This window comes from Lates calcarifer, linkage group LG5 (genome assembly GCF_001640805.2).
Source record: "Lates calcarifer isolate ASB-BC8 linkage group LG5, TLL_Latcal_v3, whole genome shotgun sequence".
NCBI lineage: Eukaryota > Metazoa > Chordata > Actinopteri > Centropomidae > Lates > Lates calcarifer.
In genome coordinates, this window is record NC_066837.1 from 12,768,101 (window position 1) to 12,770,798 (window position 2,698).

The 2,698-nt window shown below is 38.4% G+C and overlaps 1 protein-coding gene across 1 annotated transcript; it reads right to left on the minus strand.

Moving 5' to 3' along the window:
* Positions 1-112: 112 nt before the first annotated feature.
* Positions 113-1,932, minus strand: si:ch211-145b13.6 (GPI-linked NAD(P)(+)--arginine ADP-ribosyltransferase 1). The gene is given in 5 exon segments (XM_051070271.1): positions 113-193; positions 195-809; positions 918-1,003; positions 1,264-1,382; positions 1,921-1,932. Coding segments are annotated over 3 exon segments (756 nt in total). The 5' UTR covers positions 978-1,003; positions 1,264-1,382; positions 1,921-1,932.
* Between the last annotated feature and the right edge of the window lie 766 nt (positions 1,933-2,698).

Sequence of the window (2,698 nt, forward strand, 5' to 3'; positions counted from 1 at the left end):
CACAGTTTTGATAAAGAAATCACACACAGTACAACCTCATGATTCAAATCTTACTTTTTCTTAACACTCATGAGATTGAGCAACATTTTTATTTTTGTCAAGAAAATGTGTCTTACCGTGAAAAGATGTGGCACCTGTCCGAGCTCCTCAGACCTGAGTGTTTCAAAACAATCTCAGTGTATTCTGCGTCATCCACAACTTTTCTGGTTTACACTCTCCACAATGAACTCTTCAACTGGAGATAACAAGATCTCACCCATTTCTCTCCTGCAAATGTTCTCCCCCAGTTTGACAAAGAGACAAGAAGTGATATTTAAAATGATATCCCCATCCAACTCAACCTCTATTGATTTAAGAGCTGTGGTGAACCTTCCAAATCTCACTTTTGAGCCGTTTTCTGCTGTGACTTGTTCCCCTGGCTCTACGAGAACATACACAGTTGTGCAATTTTTTGGCTTCTGCAGCATCATGTAGTCCATGAGGAGGAAGTGAAGAGACTTGAAATGGAAGTCCTTTACATAGGAGCTAACATTTGCACCCATTGTCTCCACTTTATCGTTGAAGGTCTTTTTAAACCTTGGATCTCCATAAGCATATGCCAGAAGTGCAGTTGTATGTTCTTTTATTCCTCCTGGGATCATCTCTGAACACTGGGTACTCGCACTCCATGCTTTCTGGAATCCCTCACTGCCCTTTAGCTCTGCCTTTAAGACGCCTGAATGGATAAACTCCTTGATGGCTTCTTTGCGGCACTTATCATACAGGACATCTACAGCATGTGGTGCCATGTCCAGGTTTTTTGCAGCCACCTTTAATCGAATAAGGAAATTAAAATTTAGTTTTAAGAGAATATTTTTTTCCTAACAAACTAATACCTCAGGTTTTGAATGGTAATTTGTCAGAGAAATAAAACTTACTCTGTAGCAGAGAGCTGTGAACACGACTGCAGCAAGAAGCAGTTTTCCTCTGTCCCACATTTTAAAAGGCGTCCTGTCGTCTGTGTCCACAGAGTGTTGTAACAGAAATCAGAGACTGCAGGACCAAACTTGAATGAAAAGTTCTGTGACGTTATACACAGTCCAGGAATGGGATGGTCTGGTTTGTTGCTCAAATACTTTGTTTAGACAAGCCCTGAAGCCCCTGTTATCTGTTTTCTTTACTTGGGATACTGCACCCACTCCCACACCAGATAAAAAATATTGTAACTAAAGTTTCAACACTGACATGAAAAGAAGATGTTGGAAAATATTAAAAGATACGTACCTAAAGCAAGGAGAATTAATTTCTGGGAGCAACTCAGATAAATCAGGGTGTGATCACTCTGTGTTGAACACAGCCCAAGGAAGTGAAAAAAACTTATCTCACCAAGCAGATTTCCTTTCCTGTGGAGGGAAACAGCATGCCACTGGGAGCCCCAATGTCCTTATTTGTTCCTACTTTAGTAAGCTTGTGCTGATTTGTTACACATACTTTTACTTACTTACATAGACTCATAGCTCAGTCATAATTTGTTTTCTCTCTTTCTTTTTTCTTCTTTTCTTTCAGGAAAGATATAAATATTTGATAAATGGTTTATAACACACCACACAGTAAGCAGATATGAGTTTAAGTCAGTCGTCTTGTGCGAAGTTTATTTGGAGTTAATACAAGGCTTCAGTGGTCTGAGTTAGACAAATGAAGTCTGAATCTTCCAGTGTTACATGAGTGAAAAAGCACCAAACTCTGCAGAATGCAGGGAATGGTTTGTCTATACCAGCTCATTTAAATGTTTAAATAAACAACAAGAAGCTTTTATCAAGCTCACTTATTTTTGGCGATGTATTTTTAAAAAATGGTACAGAAAACAAAATGATTTGATGTCCATCTCATATTCTACAGTTCATGAAGTAAAATAACATTTTAAATTGTATGAATTCTTACCTGATGACTGTGTAAATGCTTTGTTGGTGTTCCCTAGAGATGGGGCTTATGAACAACTACAGCTACTCCCATTCTGCAAGGCTGTGTTCCACCCTCAGACCTCTGCTCATTTCCTTGCTTCCTCGCTCGTACAGTATGAGTCTGCTGGAGCTCACATTTCCAGAGCACTGACTTAGTGACAGCTTTTTTAAAAAATTAACTCATAGCTGTTCAGTCTGAGTGCAGGGAACAGGAGGAGTGGTACTGGACAGAAATCCTATCTTCTCCAGATCCAAATAGTGTCGGGCTGTAGTCGAGGGTCAGTGCATGGAATATTTTTTACACATTGTGGTTAATCAGAATTAAGTTGAGTGATGTTGTGGATACTAGTCTGCATCTCCAACCTCTGGGCCACTTAGCTTACTGCCCAAGTTGCCCACCTATAAAATCCTTAAAGCTGGCCCAGCTTATGGTTAACTTTAATGAAACTTCAATGAGGAAAAAATGCCATGAAAAAACTGTTCTGTAAAAGGTAAAGGATATACCACATACAAACAACTTTTCCATCACAAATACAGCTGACCTGCTGTATTTTCCGTTTTTATTGCTTTTTTTTTTTTTTTTTTTTTTTTTACGTCCACATACTCATTAACAGTGAGCGTTATTTTGAAATTAACAATACCAGCTTGTCTTTTGTATATTTGTTACACTTTGTACTAAAAAAAACAGTTGAAAAAGCGATACCACAATGATAATACATACAATATAATACGATAGACTCCCCTTTTTTAACCGGAAA